Raw genomic sequence first — 22089 nt, 5'->3', positions numbered from 1 at the left:
TAGAAAAAACCTTCAAAAAACCAAAAATCATTTTTTGAATCAAAGAAGTACACACTGCAAAAAAGGACAAAAAGTTCCAGAAACAAAACTACCTATCCATTAGAAACGTTACAAAGAGCTTACACGAAGGTCTGAAATATTCGACTAAAAACAGGTCGCGACTGAAATCAAACTTCTGGGATTTGTCGTCTCAAGCATGGGTGATACCCCTGCACTAAATGCACAGAACAACCCTTGAAATTATAAAGAAAACAACTTTCAAAAATTTTTATCGAACAGCATGAAAAAAATCTAACATTAGCTAAAAAATAGCCAAAACTTATTGGAACTTAATTACTTGCCCAAAACCGGAATACACTGAAAAGCTTTTTTAATTAGAAAAAAAAAGCTCAAACTTCAGGCAAAATTTAGTGCTGCGCTAACTAAGCCGACAAAAATCAATAACGATAGAAAAGGAGAACCCTTATGCCAAAAATACTACCACCATCATTAGAACAACAAGCAGACGAGCATAGCTCTTTTATTTAACGGAAGAGACCTAGTTAAAATATTTAAATCCCCTCGAGAAAATCCGATTTGCCCCGCTTTGTTATACAGACACAGAGGCAAAACGGAGCTTCGCATCACTTGCGATACAAAAATGTATGACTATGATTACAAGCAAATAAAAAGACAATTCAAAAATTGAAAAAAAAAACCTTCAAAAAATCGTTTTTTTTTATCAAAAAAAGTTACAAAAATAGCAGAAACAGGCAAAAAATTCCCAAAACACCTTTACCTACCCATTAGAAACGTTAAAAAGAGCTTTCAAAATACTAAAAAGAAACCGATCCTTTCTGCGGGACCTAACCTGACTAAAATTAGCAAACACGAAAGTCTGAAATATTCGAAAACTTTGTTTCGATAAAAAAAACACGCCGCGACAGAAATCAAACTTCTTGGATTTGCCGTCTCAAGCATTGGTGTTTTCCCTGCACTAAATGCACAGAACACTCGTTGAAATTATAAAGAAAAACTTTCAAAAATTTAAAGATAAGCATGAAAAAAATCAAAATTAGCTTAAAAAAATAGCCAAAACTTCTTGGAACTCAATTACTTGCCCAAAACCGGAACGCACTTGAAAACACGTTAAAAATGCTCAAATTTTAGGCAAATTTCGTGCTGCGGTAACTATGCTGACAAATAAAAAGCAAAAAAAAGAAGTCCGATAAATATATTTTTTTGTCACGCAGAGATGTTCCGCTTACAAATATAAGGTCCTGGCCGAACTCGAACAATTGACCTTTGTCTTTATAGGCAGGTGCGTCACCTCTTCGTTAAAATGATTCAAGTGATTCTGTTAAGCTAGTTGTTAACCCGAAAAAAGTCTACATTCCGGTTTGATAACGCTTGCTAAGCAAACTAATCTCGCAATTTAACAACTTTATGCGCTGCCACAATTGACAGGCTATCTATCATTAAATACGGTAAATCAACCTTATGCATTGATTTTTTTTGTCATTTTCCAATGCATTGAACATCACTGAAAAGGCCAGATGAAAGCCGCCAGCGGCATCCCAGCTTTCGTTTCTGCATTTGAGTACAAAGTCGGAAACCTCATATCTATGCTCTATTCCGCAACCGGCCAAAACTTGTGGACTTGTCTGGGTGTTATCATGAACAAATATCCGTTCAGTTCCCTAACTGCCGAATTATTTACCGAAGAACTTACTAAATGTCCTCAGATAAGCTTCGACGTCACTGAATTCATGCAATACTGGCTACATGAAGAGCTTTTACCAATTTTGAAACTGGAGGTTGATTCGAGTAAGCAAATCGCCAAATTCAGTTACACTTTTCATTGCGACGTCGTCGAGATGAACCAATCAAGCTCAAACTGCTTGCCGAAAAAATATGCACCTCAATTCGCCGTGAAATTCCATAATGTTAATCAGAAAGAACTTCAGAAAGTCGAAATCATAACGGACAAATACAATGAAATTGAGTTCACATTTTCACTAGAGGAACATCAAATATTACTTGTCAATGCCTTCGAAGGTAGAAACTTTTTGGTTCAATATCCGGAAGTTTGTTACGAAAATTTTTTCAAATGGGTTCAATCTGACACGTTTACCAATTCTACAGAAGAACGGAAATACTTGGAAATATACATTCTGGACATATTCCATATTTCGGTTCGTGGTTTGATCAGTTTTGATTGGCTGGTTAAAATTTTAAACAGCCAATCACTGCTTAAACAGAAGGGATTATTGGGCGACCAAGGTGTTTTTCAATAGTACTTCCCATTTTCTTTTTTCGAGGATGCACTATAGGAGACGCCAAGTTGCTTGAATACCCTTGATTAAATCAACAGCCACTGAAAAAAAATTCTTTTTGATAAGAATGAGTTAAGACAAAAATTAGGGAGGACTTATGAAAAACACCCTCAGGTAATCACGAGCTGAACTTTTTCCTGACTTGCGTGGACTACTTTTTCTTTCAAACTCTATCAGGCGATGACTTGAAGTATGTAGAGTATTCGTGCAAATGGAGACCATGGTTCCAGCTTGAATCGCCCAGAGGGTAAAACGACCTTGTAAAATAGTGTTTACGATGTATATAGCTAAACCTCAAAACCAAATAGTGTTGGTAACTGTGCATGTCCAATTATAAGCTAAATTCACACAATCCTGAAAACATTGAATTGATTTTGAATCCAATTTCATTTCTCTTAGTTCAAAATTTGAAATTGGGGGGGGGGGGCTTTAAAAAGACTTTAAAACTTTTTTACACAGAGGCACAGCTGCAACTTCGCAAAGTTTGGATGCATATAAGCTTTAAAATGCACAATATAAAACTTTGCATGCAATAATTGTTCCGACTTTCGATACGAAAGTAACGGAATATTTGTGCTCGGGGTGAGTCTTTTTTTCTTCAGACAAGTTTCGACTTTTTAACTAACCATTTTTGACGGAGTTTTTTTACATCATTCGAAAGCTACTGTTGTCTTGAGCTTAAATTTGAAAAAATATTTCACCTGTGATCAGTTTTCGTAAAGTTATGAGGGTTCAAAGATTGCCATTTTGGCCAATTTGGGACAATTAACGCGCGACATACTTCGCGCTATTAACGCGTAAGCGAGATTTAATCCGTCTTAGAAAACGTTCCAAATTGGTTCAAGGAAGCTTATATGCCATAATTGATTTGTTAATAGGAGCAAAATCTATCACTTTGTACTTAATATGGCATGTGGGGGGATGTTTTCACAAAAAATCTCAAACTTTTTAGAAAAAAAATTTTAATTTTACTTAATTACATTTAAATTTTCCATGTTATTACTGCTCCATAGACCTTAAAAGGCAGTCGGAACATTCAGGGCTGCGCCCTGCTACGAGTAGTCTTGTTTAAAATTTAAAAACTAAAGGCTACCATACTAATTTTGCATATAATAATTTAGATTATGTCAAACCAAATTGCGTATAAATTATGAATTTCAAAAATCTTGCTAAATATATATTGAAATGGGATTTTAATTATCATACTGTTGTATGAAACGGATTGCTTTTTACATTTCAATTGCTGATTTGAAGCATCAACTGTTAACTTGATACCAATCAAATGTTAAAGCACATGTTATTATACAGCTAATGCAGCACACTGATTCAAAAGCGCCACCAAAAATAGTACTGAAATTTGCTATTTATTTTGGGGAAAAAAGTTGCATCTTACTAAAATACGAATGCCGATTTGAATTATAAGGACAAAACGAAAAAATTTGACAATTAAAACACGGTTTTTCTCAAATTGGGTTGAATTTAGACAAAACTGATCAACACAAACCTTGTTAAGAGTTTTCGCAGAGCAAATATGGTGCTAATTATTTTGCAAATCTCGGGTCTAAAATTTAACCCCTGAAACGACCATTTTTCTTACGAAACGACCTTTCAAGTCAATCAAAACTTACGCCAGATCTACTGGTTTAATTACTGAAAAAGTTCTCATAATGAGCATCCTATGTAACCCAAGAAAAGTCAAGAGGGGTATAATCTTCAAATTTTTTTGTATCAATAAATTTATTTTCATCGAATAGCCATAAATTACCATAAAATACGAACTTTTTATTTGTTGTTTTTGATGGGCTACATAAGAGGCTCACTGTGATATAACTTTGTCAGTAATGAAAGCAATAGTTGTGGCGTAATTTCGGCTGGTTGACTACAAAAACCAAAATTGTAGTTTTTTCGGGTACAATGTTGGACCCGAGTTTTGCATCATTTTAAATCTACTAAAATTCAAAGCAAATTTTGTCTTCAGAAGTACTGATCTAAATTTAACCCAACTTGAGAAAAACAAATTTTAGTTTTCAAGTTTTATTTGTTTTGTCCGGATAATTTAAATCAGCACTGTACACTCCACACGTGTAAACTGTAAATATAACGGTGAAAAGGGGTGTGTTATTCAATTTTTTAACTTTTTACGCTTTCGGACTAATGAAAACTGCTACTCTCCTCGTTAATCAGTTTTTCCATCTAGAACTCTTGATTGGTTTTACAGACCTATTTTTGCTTTCTTGTCTGTTTATGCTGGTAAACCTAGCTTAATAATACAGAAATTTCATTTTCTGCATAATTCTAGTAAATTTGCTGGTAACACATAGTATTTCTCCGCTTCATTCCTATCCATTCCTAACTAGGAAAAACTGCTCTTAGCAATTACTAACTGGAAATTACTCAATTTATGCGTTTCTTACTGAAACTGAATGAATCATTTAGACCGAAATCACATCTAGTGAGCCAAACAAATATCCATGTTCCACTTAAAGAGATACACGATTTTCACCGACAATCTTGTTTTAGGCTATGGAGTCAAGACTGCGAAAAGAAAAAGGAACTGATCAGGACGCACAATAAAACCCCTAGAGAAAATTGTGCCAGTTGGATACATTTGTTTGCAGATGACTTCAAGAAGAGTCTGCGAAAACTTCCTCCAATCGAGTGAGAGAAGAACATATTTTGTTCGTCACCCGAAAATATAATTTTAGTGGAAAGAACAAACCGTTAAAATAAAGCTTCTATGCGCTATCTTGATGAAATAACAAACATTTCAGACATCTTCAAAAACACGACTGCTCATTTCACTGCAACAAATAACAAAAGATCTAGAAAAAGAACAATGTTTTCTCTAAAATTTTACCTTCTCAAGTATTGCATAGAAATAAAAGAGTTATTTAACGGAAGAGTTCTTTACTTTTTAATCGGAATCAGAAACTTCGTACCAAATCTTCTGATGGGGAATTCACCAATTAATTTAGAAAAAGAAGTCCATTCTTGCCCACGAAATCAAAATCGAGCCACATAATGAACAACCTCTGAATGAACTTCAAAGATTTACCAATCAATTCAAACTAACTTCGTTAAGTTATGTGAAATTGTAAAAAGTTGACATTATCACTGGGTACAGAAGCAAGGGGCAAATTGATGGTAAAATGGCGTGCGCTGATCTTGTAGGAAATTCTCGACTACAATAGTTCTTGATGTTCCTAAATCAACCATCGTTCCTTTTTTCCGAGTTATTTTAGGGTCGATTAGACCATAAAATATCAGCAACCCAATTCGAAGAACAAAGAAAAACGGAAAAGGACGCGTTTTAACATTTGAAAATCCAAAAAGTGACTTTTCCGAGGACGATAACTTTTTCAGTAGAAAAATTGTGAGTGGGTGCTAACACACGGGAGCTTCCTACTACCCGTTATCTCCATTGAACCCACAACCTCAGAAATCAAAAACGGTAAAAAAATCAAAAACTTGACAATACCGAGGGCCATATTTTTAGGTGTAAAAAAGTTTGGGCGTAGTCGTTTATGGAGGGAAGCTTTTCAAATCCGTTCTTTTCATTGAAACCAAAATTTCAGATTTGGTAGGTTAGTTTTTGAGAAAACGAAAAAAAAATCAAAAATAACCACCAAATATCCCCCTACAGACATTTCCAAAGGCTTAGATAAAAGTGTAAAGAAGAGAACAGGGAATTATGCCGGCACACAAGAACAAATGCGGTCTTTCTATGAATACCCTTTAAACTATATATTTTTTTGCAAACAAAAAGTAAATTTTCCAAAGCGTCTCAAAAAACTAAAACCACTTATGGAGGGGAGCCTTTCCAGTCCTCACAATTCATTAACATCTCAGATTTATTGGGTTAGATTTTGAGAAAACGAAAAAAGTCAAAACTATCGGTCAAAAATTCCCCCGTAGATTTTTCTGAGGCTGTAGACAAAAAGGAAACGCGAAAAAGGGAGTTTACAGGCACACAAGGGTATAGGCTGTTTTTCTATGGATACTCTTTTTTCAAAATCGGTAGAAGAGTTTTGGAGAAAGATTGGAATTTTTTTTTGCATGAAGCGAAACAATTTTGCAAAGCCACTCAAAAAACCCAATCCCAAACATTTTCAAAAAACCAATTTTTATCAAACAGGAATTCTAAGCAAACATGCTTAGCAAGACATGTCAAATTCAAATTAGCAACTGAACGAAACTTAAGAAGCGTAAAGACACCAGTTCAGCCAAAAAAAAAAGAACCGATTTTGTTTAGAAAAAAAAACTGTAAAAATTATAAGTTCCTCTGAAACTGCCCTAAAGAAACAAGCACCCACCCAGTAGTTAAATTTGAATTTTCATGAAATGCATGGCAGCATCATAAGAGATAGCAGCATTATATGTGATTCATCTGATTTTGTTAAACTAGTTGTCAACCGTAAAAATACTCTACATTCCGAATTGATAACGCTTGCTAATCGCAAACGTAATAAACATTTACCGAGCGGCAACTGAGCCTACAACACCTGAGCAAGCGATCGTTGAGCTGAGAGCAAAAAATATATTGTCAGGAATACGTTTCAGCTACAAAATTCCGAAATTGTGAAAATTTTCCCCCTCCCACCCCAGAAACACGCAAAAAGAAAGAATCATTTCCCACGTTCCAAAAAAGCAAAATTAGGGCACTTAACCACTAAAACATTACCACAAACCCTTCAAGCCAAATGAGACTTTCAAGCGAGAACAAAAACTAAAAAAGAAATTATACAAAATCAGAGTTAATAAAATTACCAAATACAATTTACCAAAAATAATCAAAACCACTTTCAATGGCGACGAAAAACGCCTTAGAGCACAAAAAAATGGTGACGTGTCAATTACACCGATAAAACAAGAAGAGAAAAGAAAGGCAGATAATTTTTTGAAACTCACATTTTCAGTTTAACAGAAACAGATTCTGACCGGATTCAAACTTTGGAAATTTTGAAATTACTACGCAGAGGCGAAGGCGAGCTTCGCAACACTTGCGTTACAATACAAAACAGCCACTTAATTGAAAAAAATTAGAAATGCCGATATCTATCGAAAAAAAAGCAAAAAAGTATCAAAAACTCAAACCAAGACAATAGAAGGTACAAACGAATCAGAAGAAAACTATTCGATCTGTAAGCGAGCGAAAATACTTGAGGAAACCCTTTAAGCCGAAAAAACTTGAAAACGAATAAAACTTCCCCATTCCCATCAATACACACAATCACATGGAAATCTTTTTTGGCTCTTCGGAGGACGAAACAGAGGCCATAAGCCGATATAAAATAGGCCGAAACTTATCAACCCGAGAAACAAAAACAAAAAAATTAATAAGACTTAAAAACTTTTAAAAAAACGTTAAAGCCCCCATCCACTTCAACACACACGCCCATTTTTTTGCTCAAAACGACAAAATATGAGGCCAATAAGCCGATATAAAAAAGACCGAAACTTTTTAAACCAAGAAAAAAGAACACTAAGAATAAAAAAAGGAAAATTAAACAGAAAAAGACTCAAGAACTGGACGCAGTTTTAAAGGACGTTATCGAAGGACGCAGTATGAAGTCAATAAGCCGTTATGATTCATGTCGAAACTTATTTAATAGGGAAAAAAAGAAAAGAAAATTTTTTTTTAATGAAATAAAAAAAAAATGGTAAAATTACGAACCTAAAAAGCAAATTCGAATAGGACGGATATTCAAAATGCTAACATGCTCAAAATATGTCTGTTGCAGTTTCCAACAGAGAGACGACAGCTGCAGTTCAAAGAGCAACGTGCTGAAAAAGGAGCGCTTGAAATTGAAGATCATCCTGTGGACAAAGTTGTTTACGGTAAAAAGTCTAGTAAACGATTGTAATACCCTTGCTAATAGCGAGGGTAATCAATAAAGCTGTCAAATAATTTAAATGATTTTATCATACTAGCCTTAAAAAGTCTTAGTACTAATTTGATAACGCCTGCTTTTTGCAAGCGTAAAAATGCGGCATGCCAATTAAGAATTATCAAATCTCGAAAAAAATGAGCATTAAAATATTGATTTAGAAAGGCCAAATTATTCTGAAAAAAAACTAACTTAACGGAAGCCTCGCCAGCTCTGGACGAGGCACTGATTTCATATGCAGATGACTCAAAATCAATTAACAGAACGCTTTGACACCTACTGCTTTGCCCATGAATTTAAACCATTGAAATTAAATTTAATGACCAAAAAATGCATTTTTCTGATCTAATCTAAATCCTTATCTGCAACACTGTGACGTCACTTACTCCTCCTTCATTAGCCAGAATATTAGCCACACCCACTGGATGATTTATATACGGTGTCTTCTCTGCATCTTTCCTTCTTTGAGCAGCGTGCTTCTTAGCTGCAAAATCAACTGTCTTTATCAACAATTTAACTTGCTCACCTTCGGATACAGCAGCACTCATTATTGGATCTGAAAGCGCGTGCAGTGAAATTTCAAATAGCTCCAAATGGGAATATCGATTTTGGTCCTTTCTTCCGTCACTATTATAACACAATAATGATAAAAACAACAATAACACAATAGCTAAATTATATAGATGACCAATATACTGACCCTCAAAGAAGTCCTCCAATTCTATTTTGTTTTCCGATCAGCCCATCTTTACAAACAGCCATTGCTGAACGGCAAATATGAGTTAGAAATGATCTTGATCTCTCACCCAATTTAATATTTATACTTCATGTTGACATAACTAAGAAGGACTGCCAGGCTGGCAAGAACTCAGTTAATGTGAACTTTGATTCACTTTACAAATACATGGTTCACCAGAAAGTCTGTCTTCAACGTTTCTATCACGGTTTTCGTGACCTTGCACTTTTGCTGCTCGATAGTGGAGTTTGCCTAAAACGCAGTGGGCTCGCAAATCTCAAACAACACCATAGAAACCTTTACTGCGCTACCTGTACAAACAACCATATCCTGCCCCTCCCTGTAAGCGATGCGCCTAAAAGTCCAATCAACATTGAGACTACTAATTTCGCCACCCTAGTAACAACTCCGCCTAACGATCCTAACACTTACCCGCAAAACCATAGCGCAACTAGTACTACTATCTAACATTCCCCCGCCCTTGCCAAATCCTCTCGATAACCAACCCCAATCTACAAAATATCCCTTCTACACTGCCCTCAAACAGCACTTAACTTATTTAACTGTCCCCGAAATAGGACCAACCTGACCCCAATAGACTTGTGCTTTCGGCCGACGGCGGACTCCTTGGCGTTCCTTGGACTCAGCGAGAACATGCCGGACGCGCCTTAAACAACGGGCTGATAACAATCATAACAGCATAGTGGAGTTTGCTGATGATGATGATGAAAATGGTAAAAAAAATCAAATTTGAGCTCGAACAAAGAATTTTCCCTGAAAAAAAGGCAAAAAATCATCAAGACCTATATAAGAGTCTTTACTACGTTCATTAACTCCTAATAAAACCAAAACAGAAAACAAAATCGAAGCTGGTATCTAACACGCAGGAAAACAAATTTCAATTCTTTGAAGGTAATAAAAGTTGCATTTACCTTGACTATAAACAACTACTGATGACCTAGATATTGAAGCCACTTTTTGACCGTTTCTCTCTATAACACATGGGCGAGCAACTAAGTCTCGATTTCGACATGGTATTTTTTAAGTAATGAAAGTTTGAAAATAATTGTCCATAGCAACCGCACAAATTCTTGAAAACAACAGCCCTCAACGAGTGATATTCGATGCAATAGTTTCTAGAAAAAGCTGTGCAGCAAATTTTCCTAAATGTTTATGGCTAAATCTGCCCCTGATTAAGGTGCCTCAAATTAGAAGCTCGTGGTCAAGACTCAGCGGCCATGATTATGTTGTCACAATAGCTGCAAGATTTCAGGCTTCACCGAAAGTTTTTAGGCCAAAATATCGTAGCGTCCAAATACCACATTCAGCTGTAGCAAGGAGGCACGATTCTTTTACGCGCAAATGATGCTATGAATGCTAGAATACTCCACCTACTGCATAAAATGAACCGATAAAAAAGTAGCACTGGCCGCAATGGAAAGAAGGGAAGCACCTCGATCATCAATTAAACCAAATTTATTTCAAAACATGGAGCTTCTAAGAATTAATTAATTTAATAAAGACGGATCTGATATTTGAATAACAACAACTGAAACAATAAATGTCACGCATAACAGAATAAAATAACAAAGATAATATCACCAAGTTGTACAAAACTTTTTTACAAAACTGATCAGGAATATTACATGGAAATACAGAAAGTTTATCAATTATAGAGAGTTGCAAAAAGTTCGGACAGACAGAAACAATCAAAAAGAGCAATCGTCCCATTTTTACAGATTTTTGGATGCTATTTCGTTCTTTCAGACAACCTTGCGCAACAAATTTGGTCTGATAATTCAAATTTTAAGTGCAAATTTTTCCCAAAATAGATCAATTGCTCTTTTTATTTGTCTGTCCGAAGTTTTTGCTACTAATTATAAACGTTGAATTGAAGTACAACCTGAGACTTATATCTGATCCAGTTTTATTAGAATTAAATTTTAAAAACTCATCGGACGTCTTAAGCTTTAGAATTAATTATGATCTTGAGACAGTGTACTAGAGCTTAAGTTGCAACCCTATTTTCATTATTGCATTTGAACTGTCAAAAGAGCAAACCAAAATGATTGCTCTTTCTCAGAGGTATTTCTTTTTTGAATTTAACATGAAAATAATTTAAATTCAGCAGCAATCTGACCTGCAATTTTTCAATCGAAATGCCGACAAAAAGGCAAACGCTTAACTTCGAAAAAAAAAACATTTCTAATTGGTTTCAGCTTGAAGGTCATGAATATTTCAAAAAGTTGGGACGTTGTCCAATAAATTTGTTATAAAAGTAGGTCAAACGAAACAGACGTAGCCTAACTCAAACTCGCACAAAAAAGATTATCTTGGAGCAGAATTGGAATTTCCGGTTTTCTTAAACTATATCAGCTAAAGTTTTCTTAAACTATATCAGCTAAGATTAAAAATCTATTTTTGATTCAAAACTAGAAACTGAATTCAAATAAGAAAACTTTAAGCTTTAATTACTAGTATGCTTTAATTACTAATCACGTTGATCTTTATTTCAGTATAGAGTCCGTTTTTGGACCATCAAAGGAACCTCAAAAACTTTATCTAAACTGATCGAGATCTGCAAAAATTATAGTTTCGTTTGGTAGGCTCGAAAATTGGAATTGATAATTTTCCAGTGCTCGAAGTCTGTACCGATTCCACAATTGAACATTGACTATTCTTTGCTTTAAAACTGTTTTTTCGTTCTCGATGTTGCAAGTGGAGCAATTAAATGAAGAAGCACTTCTTGTCAGTTAGATTATATCCTCTGGGACAAAAAAGGTACTTCACATTATTTTAAATTAATATCTTAAAACTTATTGTAAAAAGTTACCCGACAAACACAATTTTTCAGCATAATCAATGATTTTATACGCCAAATAACCGCGTGCTGCAACAAAGTGTGAAAAATCCCATTTTGCTCAAAAGCTAATTGATTGGTTTCCAAAAAGTTTCATCTATGCGAAACTTAAATACTAGCGCGTAACGCACCTCCGGTACTCATAATGACCACATATATTAGAATTAAGATCAGCATTCTTTGAGTGTACTCTGACAGCACCCAATTACAGGGTTCGTAATTACAAATTTTGCAAAGTTTTTTATTCAAGTTTTTTATGCAAATTGTGAAGTACTTGTGAAGTAATTGTGAAAAAAGTAAAAACTACCTAAAAAACGTCATATCTGGGAAACTTAAAGCAATTGAGCAGTCGCATTTGGATGCAAGATTTGCAACTCCTGAGAAAACTTTTCAGTACCCAAGTACAGCGTTGTGAAATTCAAATTTTGAGAAACTTCAACCTTAAGTTTTCTAAAAAAAAAAAGAATTTTTTTTTTAAAACGAGAAAAAATGTCACATCTCAAAAACTACTGAGATTTCAGCAGTCTTATTTGAAGGCAATATTCGCAATCTTTGACAGTACTCTGGCAGCACACAACTACAGGGTTGGGAATTTTACTTTTTTGAATTATTTTGTAATGCGTTTTCTAAAAATTTCCGAGAAAATCACATAAATCCTCGTTTCTCCTTATTAAAAAGATTTGGCCATTCTTAATTGGAGGCCGAACTCGCAACCCCTGAGATTGCTCTGACAGCCCCCAACTACAGGTTACGAATTTCAAATTTTTAAAAATAATTAAATTTAATTTTCATGAAAATTTTTTGAGAAAATCCTAAAAATTGTCATTTATCGAAAAATACAAAGATTTCAGCAGCATATTCAGAGGTAAGTTTCGCAACCCCCTGAGAGTACCCTCACAAATTCCAACAACAGGATTGAGATCTTCTAAGTTTTTGAATTTTTCAACATCTAAATTTTTTTTGAAAATTTTCGAAAATATCCTAAAAAACGTCATATCTCCGAAACTACAAGGATTTGAGCAGATATATTCACAGGCACGATTCGCAACCCCTGAGAGTTCCCTCACAATTTCCAACAACATGATTGAGATCTTCAAAGATATGTAATTTTTTTAAGTCTAAGTTTTTTCAAAATTTTTGAATAATAATAAAAAAATGTCATATTTGGAGTCAGGCTCCTGAGAGTACCCTGGTATAGCCTCACTTCAGAGATGACTTATTCAAGTTTTGTGAAATTTTTTATATCTAAGTTCTCTAAAAAATTTTGAGAAAATCCTAAGGAACGCCATATCTCCGAAACTACAAGAATTTGAGCAGCCATATTCAGAGGCTAGATTCGCAACCCCCTGAGATTACCCTCACAGATTCCAATAACAGGATTGAGAGCTTCAAAGTTTCGGAATTTTTTAACATCCAAGTTTTTTTGATAGATAGATAGATAATAGATGAAAATTAAAAAATTAGGAGATGGGTAGACAGGCATAATGAAATAAATTAAAAAGGCAGGTTTACAGACAGACAGACTTAATTTGGCCTCGAAAAAAAATTCTTTCGTTGAACATGCAAAAGTATTATGCTTAACATGAGAGATAGCTGTCACTTGCATTTAAATATAGTATAGATAGGTAGATAACTAACATGATATTTGGTACCATTTGTATCACTGAGAAAATGTTATGTTACACAAGCAAGCTTACAGTTCTTAAGTAACTATGTTGACGACTTTCTACTTTCTAAACATCACTTAAATAGATTCATATCATGGACTCATTTGCTTTAGCTAAAAAACAGTCAAAAATTTCCGGTATCAGAAAACAGGGCAACAGCTTGAGGACTAAATTGTTTGAACCCTGTTTTAACTAGTTTGCCTTACATACGCAAACTTTCACTTTGTTATTGATGCCTATTAATTGCTATAAAAATAGCAATCAAACAAAGACACAGCAATTTGATGCTTGGAGAACAATTTCAAGCAAGCAAAAAAAAACGTCATAAGAGGGGGTAAGTGAGATCATATCGTGTAGGGCATTACTTTTGAAGATCCCACTAAACCGCCTCAGAGGGTAACAAAATATCAAAATAACACATAGGACATGCAATTCTTAACCTGAGAATAGTAGATAATCTTTTCTCAAGACATGAAACTAACTTTTAAGTTCGAAACTCGGAAAACAAGAGGAAACATAAATTAGGGCGTTTTGATGATTTTGTGAGATGTCATTTTTTCGAGATTTTTTGATCGAATTTGGAGGGAAAATTCCCCTAAAACACCCCTAAAAATCTTGCACATAGTGCCTAGCAACTATTTCAAAAAAATTTCTGAGGTTGAAAAGGCTCCTTACTAACGCTTGGTTTCGAAAAAAATCGTGATTTTTGGGGATTTTTGCTGTTTCTTGTTAAATATTTGGTCTTCTGGAGCCACTGGGTGCACCAATACTACCTCTTTTTTGGCTAAAACAGTGTCGCTGCTTAGTTTTGACCTGAGGGTAGTAGCAATAACTAGTGTTGATTACTTTCTTGGTGCATTGCCTTCAGTTAAACAAAAAACTCAGTCTTGAGAAATTTTTTTTCTTTTTTTTTTTTTATAATTGGTAGTTTTATACCCATATAGGGTTCATTATAGCTGTTTTGACAGATACTATTATATGCAGAATATTGAATTCACTACTAGACAATCACTGTGAAAATTTATTTATGAAGAACTTTCGCGGTGTCGATGTATAGAAAAAATTACGGTTTCAAGAAAGATTAACCATTTTTTATTATTTCACTTTTCTAATCCACTATGATTTAGTATATTCTTTTCCCTGCTATTTTTGATCCTATTGGCGTTGTGGACTAATACTTTAGACAGTAAATTAAATCTTTTAACAATAATTCTTTCGTGTTAGGCTGACATAAGTTTGAAAAAAGGACAAATTCAGAAAAAAAAAATTCGTTCAACTAAGCTCCCAAAAAGGTTTTAATTGTCAACATTGGCCCTTTATGACCTTGAAATGGTTTCTTTAAATGGTTGGCGTCAATTGAAGCAATCATTTAGGGAGGAATATTTTCTGCTGGGTCGAAGTTTGTGGAAATTCACGATTTTACTAGAAGATGTCTAATTTTGTAAGTTTCAATTGTTAATAGTTTATTAAGGTTGTATATGGTTTCAATTGACCTCATATGAGCCTCATTTTGTTTCGGACAAAAGAAAGTTTAAATTAGTAAATTAAACTTTTAAAGAGAAATATATCGTTAGGTTCACATATTTATACAAAAAAAAGACAACTTTAAGAAAAAGGTTTTTTTTTCGACAGTTTTGCTCATCTAAGCTCCTAAAAACAATTGCAATTGCCAAAATTGACTCTTCCGTGCCTTGAACTGGTTTTTAAAATTGGTTGGCGTCAATTTACACAATCAATTATAGAGGAAATTTTTTTGCTGTGTCGAAGTTCGTGGAAATTTACTTATTTACCAGAAGACATTTAATATCAAACTTATTAAATGGTGTTTTTCATGTTAAATGTCTGTAATCCTGTGTGGAAGGCCCTCAATGGAGGGATTTTAGAGACAAGATTCTGAATGTCTTTTGCAAGTAGAACACAAAATAGCAAACGATCCAGATACCATATCTTCAAGACTTCTCCAACCAGACAACTCCTAATTGCTGATTCCCAGGCCAGACATCTTCGAGCAGGAAACTTGAACGTCTAGTCACTACCCGGTGCCAGTGTATGTCTATTTTACAATTATCTGCCTCCTCATAATCTGTTCGACCTCGTCATTCTTTTTGTCGGAGGAAACGATCTGTGTAACTACACCCGACCGACTTAAACCCCAGCTATCCAAGTAGCCGACGACATTGCTGACTTAGCAAATTTCCTTCGTGAACGAGCTTCCAACGTATTCGTCATCGGTGTACCGGAGCGTGACGAAAACAAAACGAGATCAAAATCTGTAAACGATTAACTTCTCACCAAGCCGAAAGGAAATCTAACAAGGTCGAGGTCAAGTGGAAATTCAGAAACGTTGCGAATTTTATTACGGGTATCAGATATTTTACGAACGATCACTACCATCTAAACAAAGATGGTCTGAACAACCTGAAAAATCTCATCAAGTGGAAAATTCTGTATAAAAAGTACTCGAAGCATTTGAACGACAACGGACACCTTACTGAAAAAGAGTGCCCCACCAATAACTGTCAGTGCACCTGCAGAAACTGGTAGCTCAGGTATACATCAATCTTTTCTTTTGTTTCTATCCTTATCTTAAAGTGTCCGTTACAGACTAACTTAATCTACCAAAGGTCCCTTCAGGGGCTCACAGGTAGAATTTGTTAGATGTCTCCTCTGGTCTCCTCAGGGGCCAACGGCTAAGTTTAAATCAATATGTGTTTAAGTTCTCCACCCCAATTCTAACGAACTGCCCCAATTGCCCCAATCGAACTCAAGCAAGTGGAATGACGCATGATAACTGCGCTACGTGCAACAGGAAAGTTGAAAAGGACAACAAATTCGTTTGTTGCATTTGTAATAAAACACTTCATTCAACAACAGAGTGTACTGAGTTTGAAAAGAATACTATAGAAGTTCTCATAAAACTTAACGACAATCTTATCCACATCTGCAATAGTTGCGAACCGAAAAAAAACGAGATTTTTTGTCAAACTTGGAATCAAAGTTGGAAACAAAAATAGACGAAAATCTGAAAAAGTTTCAAAACGAAACAAATAATCAAATGAAAAAACTTCAGGAACAAATGAAAACCCTAGCCGATAAAATTGAAAAGTCAAATAACATCATTACAAACGTTCAATCGTAAGTCATAAACGTGAAATAAGATACCAAAACATACAAACAATCCTTAGGAAGGGTGATTCTTGGAAAATCAGTTTCAATTCCCGAAAAAACTACGCTAGAAGTATATATACGACGTATACCAGAACCAAGCTCAAGCTCGGCTGATGATAGATTATATGCTGATTTAGCCGAAGTAGAAAAGCTTCTTGAACATCTTAGCGCGTCGAAGATAAAAAACTTATTAAAGCGCAAAGACTCGGTAAATATGACGCAAGTAAACAACAACCAAGAACACTCCTGATAAATACTGAAAACCCAATCAGCCGAGACCTTATACTGAGGGCGGCACACAAGCTTAAAGATTACCATCCCTATCAAAAACCCGTCAATGTAAATCCTGAACTAAATAGTACGGATACCAAAAAGCAAAACGAATGCCTGAAAAAACGTAGAGAGTTAATCGACAGTGATGAAAATCAATTAACCTCGAAAGATATCCGGGTAAAAAATCTCATAATTGAGTTATTGGAAAACAAAAAATGGATACCATTAAAAAAAGCACTTACAGCGATGAGACAAGTGACTCAGAAACCGAAAAATGACTAGCAACAATCTCAATTATGACTTTTAATACTCGAAGCTCAGTAGATATAAACAGTAGAACAAAGTTTTCAATTACGCTAAATACACGCGATTGCGACATTTTATGCTTAAAAGAAACTTGGTTAACTGGTGATATCCCGTCAGTAGCCCTTTTGCTAAGTAGATATCAGGTATATAGAAAAGACCGAATGACAAATGATGATCGTAAAACAAAACATGGTGTTGTACTAATTGCAATCAAAAACGACATTCTTCACGAACATATCTCATTACAAAATGAGCATTCCGATTGTATAACCATCAAAATTAAAGAGATAGCGTAATTTTGCTTTGTTGCATATACAATGCTCCGTACCCAAGTGTCTACCAATGGGAAATTAAGGATTTGAAAACCTTATTAGAAAATATTCAGCTTTAGGCAAACGAGTGTCAATGTAATCTGATCATTCTAATAGGTAACTTAAATCTATCACAAACTAACTGGTTAACTATGTCATCAAATCTTGATTACGAAAAACAAAAAATTGGTGCACTTGTAGAAAGAAACTTCAGTAATCAATCGACTGATCAATTAGAAGTCGTCATAGCCAATAATCCAGATTCCATGGTCAACTGGGAATATGATAATAAAATGATCTAAGGCAAAACGACAAAAGTATTTCCGACCATAAACCAATTGATACAACCATCGACACCGAAAAAAAGGAAACGCAATTTGCAGTAACTGATATAAAACACGCTTTTAACAAGGCTGACTGGGACGAACTTAATAAAAGTATCCTTCAGGAACCCTTTCAACCGTATTGCTATAGCAATGTAGATAAATTGTTAAAGCAATGGTACAAATGGTTGTGGAAGAAAATAGATAAACACATACCAAGAATTACCAAACATAGATTCTAGCTACGCCCTGGATTTCCAATGTTACATCAAATCTTATGAATAAGCTGAAAACAATGAAAAAACGAAGATGTGTAACTCTTAGCAAATTGATTAAACTCAAACGCCTTGAAAAGCAAATCAAACTTGAATCCGAGAAAGACCTCGCTGAATATGAAAAATCAGTATTTGAAGAAAGAACGTTTAGTTAAGTACAGAAATACTTGAAATGTATACGAAAAACAACCTCAATTCCCCCAACAGTAAAAGTTGATAAGACAGTAGCATCAATAAAAGTTGAAATGGCTGAAGTTTTCAATCAAAATTTCGCGTCGGTCTTCAGTAAATCTAATATGCAGCCTGGATATGAACCAAATAACATACTAAACACAGCTAACTACACTGAAGAACAAACAAGCGACATATTGTTTGAACTTAATCCTGACAAATCAACCGGACCCGATAAAATTGGAAACACACTCTTAAAAAAGTGAAAGATCAGTTTTAGTGATTTACACAGGGTTTTGTGACACTTTTTTAAGAGTGTGTTTCCAATTTTATCGGGTCCGGTTGATTCGTCAGGATTAAGTTTAAACAATATGTCGCTTGTTTGTTCTTCAGTGTAGTTAGCTGTGTTTAGTATGTTATTTGGTTCATATCCAGACTGCATATTAGATTTACTGAAGACCGACGCGAAATTTTGATTGAAAACTTCAGCCTTTTCAACTTTTATTGATGCTACTGTCTTATCAACTTTTACTGTTGGGGGAATTGAGGTTGTTTTTCATATACATTTCAAGTATTTCTGTACTTTACTAAACGTTCTTCCTTCAAATACTAATTTTTCATATTCAGCGAGGTCTTTCTCGGATTCAAGTTTGATTTGCTTTTCAAGGCGTTTGAGTTTAATCAACAAGCAATGTTACCCCAGCTACTGGAAAATATGCCAAATAACACCAATATTCAAAGAGGGCAACAAAGCTGATGTAACCTGCTACCGTCCCATCAGCCTCCTATGTTGTTGCTCAAAAGTCTTGAAAAACTCCTTTTTGATAAAATTTATTGTTTCTTTCATTCAAAATTCCACACTAGTCCGTACGGCTTCAGAAAAAGACGATCGGCGACACTGCAACTAATATACTTTCTCGACAAACTATACGAATGCAAGGATCTAGAATCTGTCAATGAGTTAAGTGTTCTTTATCTCGACTTTGCTAAAGCGTTTGACACAGTACCGCATAGTGTGCTAGTTAGCAAATTAAGTTCTCTCGGAAGTGGTGGAAACATCTTAGGACTTCTAAAATCATACTTAAGCCAACGCAAGCAATACGTGCAAATAAGCGGCGCAAAATCAACCCCTAAGAAAAGTAACCAGCGGTGTTCCCCAAGGATCAATTCTGGGTCCCCTCCACTTTCTGCTATTTATTAATGATCTTCCAGAGTGTATGTGCGATATGGACAGTTTCGGGTATGCTGATGATTTCAACGTAATCGTAACGAATCAAGTAGCGATGAACAAGGCGACCGATAACATCCAATCCTATGGCTTAATACAAATATGATATTACCAAACACAAAAATGTCGCACACTCTTAACATCAAAGGAAACCTTGAAGCACACTTATGCAATGCCAAACTGACCCCCGCACAGTCGCAACGTGACCTAGGGCTCATAGTGCAGCAAAACCTAAGTTGGAAGGAAAATTGCAAACGCAGATCGAACAAAGCAATGGGCGCCTTATTCCAAATAAAGCGAAATCTAACATCAAATTGTAACTGGAGAATCAAATTAAATGCATACGCTGGATACGTTGTCCCAATTGCTGTATATGCTTCTCAGACCTGGTTGCCAAATAAAGGAAATTTAACTGAATTCGAAAAAGTTCAACATCATCAGTTAAGCTATCGAAATCGGTTAATTAAATTGCATATTCTTCCGTTAGGCCTGTATGTTGAAACGCATGATCTCTTAATGCTTTTATCTATTAAAACAGGTGAATTTGATGTTGACAGTTCAATTGAAAATGAGACAATATGCGATACTACTCGACAGAGAAATCGAGGTGAATTCAACGAAAACTTCTTCCGAAGGACGAAACTACTCTACAACTACGTTCTTCGTGTTTATGAAAGTTTCCGGAAACTTCTAATTAAGCTACTATTCAGAACATTTACTGGAACTTTTTCACTAAAGAATACACCGAAGAAAATAAATGTACTTAGAGAGTAATATGCAGATGTGGCAACTGCAATCCTAGTAAAATAAAACTGAACTGAAGATGAACTGAAAAATGGGTGAAAACCGTTGAGACTCTCTAAATTCTGTATTATTAAAATTATTATTATTATTATTATTATTATTATTATTACTATTATATTATTATTATTATTATTATGATTATTATTATTATGATTATTATTATTATGATTATTATGATTATTATTATAATGATTATTATTATCATTATTATTATTATTATTATTATTATTATTATTATTATAATTATTATGATTATTATTATTATTATTCTTATTATTATTATGATTATTATGATTATTATTATTAATGTTATTATTATTATTATTATTATTATTATTATTATTATTATGATTATTATTATGATTATTATGATTATTATTATGATTATTATTATTATGATTATTATTATTATGATTATTATTAATGTTATTATTATTATTAATGTTATTATTATTATTATGATTATTATTATGATTATGATTATGATTATTATTATTATGATTATTATTATATCTAATTTTGTAAGTTTCAATTTTTAATACTTTATTAAGGTTGCATATGGATTAAATTGGTCTCATCAAAGCCTCATGTTGTTTCGGACGAAAGTTTATTTCAGTAAAATCAAACTTTAATTGAGAAAAATTTTGTTTGGTTGACATATTTAAAAAAGACAATTTTAGAAAAAAGTTTTTTTTTTACTATTCTGCTCATCTGAGCTCACAAAAAGGTTTCCATTTTCCCAAATTGAACCTTTAGTGACTTGAACTGGTTTTTTATTGGTTAGCGTCAAATGAAACAATGATTTAAGGAAGTCTTTTTTCCGTTTCGAAGATTGTGGAAAATTACGATTTCAAAAGAAAAATCTAATTTTGCAGCTTTCAATTTTTAAGAGCTTATCAAGGTAAAATATTGCTTCAATTGGCCTTGTGTGATCAACACGTTGTTTCGTACGAACGCCTAGCTTAGTATTAACAAATTTTCTTCAATAAAATTTTTTTGTTAGGTTGACATATTTAAAAAAAAGATGTTAAGAAAAATATTTCATAATATGATCATAAACAGATGCAATATTGACCTTATTGGTCCAGTTAGATCCTTGAGTTGGTCTTGAATATTGTTGGAGACAGTCATTTTCTGTCGCTTCCTGAGTTAATTTAGTTTTTTGACGGATTTTGGAGAAGTTTTGTAGTTATTAGGGCATTTGTGGGCTTTTTGGAATTTTGTTGATGAGTTGCAGTTTTGTTGATGATTTTTGAGAAACCTGTGAAAAAGTTCTTTTGGATGATCTTTTGAACAGACACGGTGTGTACTTGATTTGTTTTGGAGAAAAAGTTAGGTTTGGGTCGCTTTTGGGTTCTATTTAGGGTTTTGGCACCAAAGCCGGTAATGAACATTCTCCGCGACTTTAAGAATTTTATTGACCAATTCCTGATAGCAAAACTTGAAACACGAAAAACTCCAGTTTTACGAGAAATAATTGATATGCTGATCTCGAAAGAAAACCGAGCAAATAGAGGACGTCAACACTTGTCGAAAAAGGCATATGGACAATCGTTGCCGAAATCCTAAGACATAACAGAATTGAGAAAACGAACTTTATTGTGGTTGCAGGAAACACCGACGGAGCAAACAGAGTATTGGGATCAAGAAACACTCAGAGAAGTGCTTTTGAACTTAATGACAATAATGCTGCTAAGAAATGCGACACGATTGGGAACCATTTCCTTGTTCCGAACAGAGTATCTAACCCACTCCCACTATAGC

The 22089-nt window shown here is 34.3% G+C and overlaps 3 protein-coding genes and 1 long non-coding RNA gene across 5 annotated transcripts in view; 2 read left to right on the top strand and 2 right to left on the bottom strand.

Annotated features, from left to right (window-relative positions):
* The window catches only part of LOC134842276 (mannose-P-dolichol utilization defect 1 protein homolog), a 160214-nt gene that overhangs the window by 50971 nt on the left and 87154 nt on the right, over nt 1–22089 (bottom strand). The window lies entirely within an intron of this gene.
* The window catches only part of LOC134842294 (guanosine-3',5'-bis(diphosphate) 3'-pyrophosphohydrolase MESH1-like), a 70687-nt gene that overhangs the window by 10268 nt on the left and 38330 nt on the right, over nt 1–22089 (bottom strand). Inside the window, exons 1-2 of one of the 2 annotated variants that reach the window (XM_063858569.1) lie at nt 8904–9031; nt 8566–8830 (exon numbers count right to left, since the gene is read on the bottom strand). In XM_063858569.1, the coding sequence (XP_063714639.1) occupies nt 8566–8751 (186 nt within the window). In that variant the 5' untranslated portion in view covers nt 8752–8830; nt 8904–9031. Of the gene's footprint in view, nt 1–8565; nt 8831–8903; nt 9032–22089 lie in introns of those variants that run through there. The other variant, XM_063858577.1, reaches the window with a different exon arrangement.
* On the top strand, nt 1975–5042 carry LOC134842320 (uncharacterized). Its single transcript, XR_010162490.1, has 3 exons — nt 1975–2262; nt 2430–2562; nt 4836–5042. It is a non-coding gene; the product is annotated as an uncharacterized LOC134842320 (long non-coding RNA).
* Nucleotides 15275–22089, top strand: part of LOC134842310 (NEDD8-conjugating enzyme Ubc12-like) — a 398285-nt gene continuing 391470 nt past the window's right edge. Inside the window, exon 1 of the mRNA XM_063858589.1 lies at nt 15275–15287. The gene's annotated coding sequence lies outside the window, so the exon portion shown is untranslated. The remainder of the gene's footprint in view (nt 15288–22089) is intronic.

The sequence above is a fragment of the Symsagittifera roscoffensis genome, chromosome 1 (assembly GCF_963678635.1).
Source record: "Symsagittifera roscoffensis chromosome 1, txSymRosc1.1, whole genome shotgun sequence".
Taxonomy (NCBI): domain Eukaryota; kingdom Metazoa; phylum Xenacoelomorpha; order Acoela; family Convolutidae; genus Symsagittifera; species Symsagittifera roscoffensis.
This window is presented reverse-complemented; position numbering and strand designations above follow the sequence as displayed.